Here is a 3,883-nt window from a genome sequence, read left to right as displayed (position 1 = left end):
AAAATAGCTAAAAGAAAGAACATGCAGATGTACAACTTCAAAAACTGGTTAGGGGGATATTTGCGCTAAGCGATCATATTCTACTTATTTTTAAAACATCAATTAGAGTTGCCAGCTCTGAGTTTGGAAATACCTAGCGATTTTAGGAGTGGAGGCTGGGAGGTTAGGGGCGGAGAAGGTCTTCAGTGGGGCATAATGGCACAGAGTCCACCTTCCAAAGCAGCCATTTTCTCCAGGTGAACTGATTTCTGTCACCTGGAGATCAGTTTGTAATCCCAGGAGATCTCCACCCACCACATGGAGGTTGGCAGCCCTAACATCAATACAAATACACAGAGCTCCCTCACAAACAGGGCCGTAGCCGGAAACTCTTGGATGGTGGGGCGTTGGGGAATCCAGGGGGCGGGGGAGCAGGAGGAAGAGGGAGCGGCCCTGTCTGCAATCAAAGTTGGCTGAGGAAGCAGAAGGAAGACACACACCCCTGAACCTCTCCAACTGTCAGAGAGGCACATACTCCTAAGGTATTCTTCCTGCTTCTGCAGCCAACTTTGGCTGCGGAAACAGGAAGACCCAGGGAGCCTGGGCCTCTCTGACAGTATGGCATGGCAGCTAATGCAGGCTCCAGAGAAATTTGGAGGGAGCGGGAGGGATGGGAAGTGATGGGGCAGGGCTAATTTGATGGGGGGCATCACCCCAAAATGCCCCACTGTGGCTACAGGCCTGAATCATAGAATCAACAAATCACAGAGTTGGAAGGGGCCATACAGGCCAGCTCGTCCAACCCCCTGCTCAATGCAGGATCAGCCTAGAGCATCCCTGACAAGTGTTTGTCCAGCCACTGCTCAAGGACTGCCAGGGAAGGGGAGTTCACCATCACACTAGGTAACTGATTCCACTGTTGAACAACTCTTACTGTGAAAAAGCTTTCCTAAAATCCAGCCAGTACCTTCCCGTCCTTAATTTAAACCCATTCTTGCGAGTCCTATCCTCTGCTGCCAACAGGAACAGCTCCCTGCCCTCCTCTAAGTGACAGCCTTTCAAATACTTCAAGAGAGCAATCCTGTCCCCCCCTCAACCTCCTCTTCTCCAAACTAAAGCAGCTTGCTCGATCCTCAGTATGCACAGTACACATACAAAGTATTGTGGGGTCACAAAAACACACGAAAATCACTCACATCGTAACTTTATTTTTCAGCTGATAAACATTTTGACTTGAAATACACTTTTAAAAAAACTATTAGAACACTTATATGGCTAATTTTCACACCACTATATGGCAGGATTTGTCAGGATTTCTTGTGGCAGGATTTGTCATAACAAAACTGAGGCTCCAGTCCTATGCACATTTGTTGGAAGCAAGTCCCACTGAACCAAGTGGAATTTATTTCCAGCAAACGTGCAATAAGACGATTGTAAATGTCACCAATAGATTAATAGTGGTATCTTCAGCTGAGAGGAATACTTCTGGATGCTTTTTAAGGTATTGATTTGCAGTTTAGGGGAACAGAGGGGAAAGGCATCAAAAAGAGTCCTCCTGTAGAAGAGTTTTTTCTGTTCAGTTTTTTTTATTATAAAATATGAACATTTCAAATCGCTGAAGTTCATCTGAAAAGTTAGAGACTTATTTTACTGTAAAAATAGGATACGGGATTCCGTTCAAATATAAAGAACGCACAGGAGAAATAACTACCTGTACCTTCTATATGGTCCATCACCTACAAGTACAGGTTTTCCCACAAACCTTTGAGACTGAATTTTTAAACTAAGCATCTTAACTTTTAAAGCAAGCAAGTACAGATTGGTTTTGATCTGGGGTGAACTTCTAATCAATTATATTCCAAAAAAGCTAGCCAATGTCCTTAGATACCTACTCCTTCCAAAGCAGGAACACTGGATGCTTCAAAAACAAATACAAAAGTACCATATATTCCTTCTATGTTATTACTTGAACCTATATTATGTAGAATGCAGGTGCTTGCACAAAATAAAGTGTGTTGGTCTGTAAATGATACTTTCTATCTCAAGCCAAAACCCAGACCAGACCCTCACAGTCAAAGACAGCAAAACACATAATTAAATAACTCAAGTTCTTAGCACTTAAAAACATGGGATATGGATTTAATTTCTTCACATTAGCTAGCGGATGCCAGCAAAGAGAGAAAGATGGCAGTTACAAGGGACAAAGCCAAAACAACACAATTCCCCCCCCACACACACACACACACTCACCCACACACGCACACACACACACACACACTCTCGTGTTGTGCAAACCCTTGCCTGTGGCTTTTGACAGCTCCCAGGGAGGAGCTTTCCATTACATTGTTTGCAAAAGTCACCCTGCTCTGGCGAAAATCAGACTATACCCTATCTACACATACAAGCAAAAGCAGTATTATGTCAGGAACAATACTGAAAACCTCTCGAGTGACCAGAAAGGCGGCGGCAGCAGCAAACCTGAAACGCACCTACTTCATTGAACTCAGCGAGGCTTACTTCGGAGTAAACACGGGGAGGCTTGCCCTGAGGCAGCAAGAATACCGGAGAAAGCGAAGGCTGAACTTAAATCAGAAAGAGAAAAGGGGACGGCGACAAAGGAGGAAAGGGAGACCGAGGAGCAGGAAGAGGAAAGGGAAACCAGGGAGAGAGCCGTTCCAATCTGGGATGGACGGGTGGGGGGAGGAAGTTAGAAGTACACAAACTGAGATGGGTGGGGGGCAGGGGTGGTGACACCGGGTGGCGGCGGCCAGGAACGGGAGAAAGTGGGAAAGAGCAACAGACATGAAGAGGAACCGATTTAGAGTCCCAGTGGCCTCTTTAAGACCAAAGCTCACACCTTTAATCAGCCTTTTGTCGGCCTTAAAGGTGCCCCTGGACCCTTCAATTGGTTCCACTGCTTCAGACCAACAGGGCTGACCGCCTAGAAATGAAAAGGGCGATTAAAAGGGGGTGAGCTGGGGGCCACCCTCGAGCAGGCGCTGGGGCAGGGGAAAGAAAGAAAGAAAGAGAGAAAGACAGAGAGAAAGAAGGAAAGAAAGACAGAAAGAGACAGAAAGAAAGAGAGAGAGAGATAGAAGGAAAGAAAAAGAAAGACAGAAAAAGACAGAAAGAGAGAGAGAAAGACAGAAAGAAAGAAAAAAGAAAGAAACACAGAGGTGGAAAGAAAAGCAATTAGATGTGGAGGAAGAGAGGGAGGGAGGGAGGGAGGGAGGGAGGGAGGAGGGAGGGCGGCCGCCTCCGCCGCCGCTGCCAGCCTCTCTTCTCTCCTCCCTGCCCAAAGCGTCTCCCTTCTTCGCCTCTCCTTCCTTCTCCCCCGCTCTCTCCCGCGGGCCTGACACGCACGCTCCGAACTTACTTCTTTCTGACTCTCTGGATAGGGGAAGCGCCATCTTTGCGAGGCCGGCCCCGAGGTCTTTTGTCTGTGGCGGCTGCCGTGGGGGGAACTCCAGGCTCGGGGAGTTGTGGCGGCGGCGGCCCTGGCTGCTGTGGCTGCTGCTGCTCCGCCGCCCGCGTCAGGCTCTGCTGCTGCTCCTCGGCTGACATCCTAGTCAGCAGGACGACACATGGGGGAGGAGGACGACGACGACGAGGGGCTGGCGGGGGGGAAGCCGCCGCCGCTGCTGCTGCTGAGCCCGACGCTCCTCCTGCTCCGGTTGCTGCCGCCGCGGCTGTTCTCCCTCTTCGCCTTCGCCTTCGCCGCCTCCTTCTCCTCCTCCGCCTCCTCTACCTCCGCCTCGCATTGCTGGCCTCAGCCGCCGCGGACCAGCGCGCAGGTAGCAGCATGGGGAGGAGGGGAGGGGAGAGCCCGCCTCAGCTCACAGGGAGACCCTTTCGGGGCTGAGGGGAGGGAGGGAGGGAGGGAGGAGAAGGCGGCGGGAGGGGG

The 3,883-nt window shown here is 49.9% G+C and overlaps 1 protein-coding gene across 1 annotated transcript in view; it reads left to right on the top strand.

The window, feature by feature from the left end:
* Positions 1-2,397: 2,397 nt before the first annotated feature.
* LOC107123155 overlaps positions 2,398-3,883 on the top strand; it is an 18,705-nt gene continuing 17,219 nt past the window's right edge. Inside the window, exons 1-2 of the mRNA XM_015426342.1 lie at positions 2,398-2,502; positions 3,281-3,773. Of these exons, the coding sequence (XP_015281828.1) occupies positions 2,398-2,502; positions 3,281-3,773 (598 nt within the window). The remainder of the gene's footprint in view (positions 2,503-3,280; positions 3,774-3,883) is intronic.

This window comes from Gekko japonicus, unplaced genomic scaffold, assembly GCF_001447785.1.
Source record: "Gekko japonicus isolate JY-2015 unplaced genomic scaffold, Gekko_japonicus_V1.1 scaffold691, whole genome shotgun sequence".
Classification (NCBI taxonomy): domain Eukaryota; kingdom Metazoa; phylum Chordata; class Lepidosauria; order Squamata; family Gekkonidae; genus Gekko; species Gekko japonicus.
The sequence above is the reverse complement of the archived record's forward strand: the minus strand, read 5'-3'. Positions and strand labels throughout refer to the sequence as shown.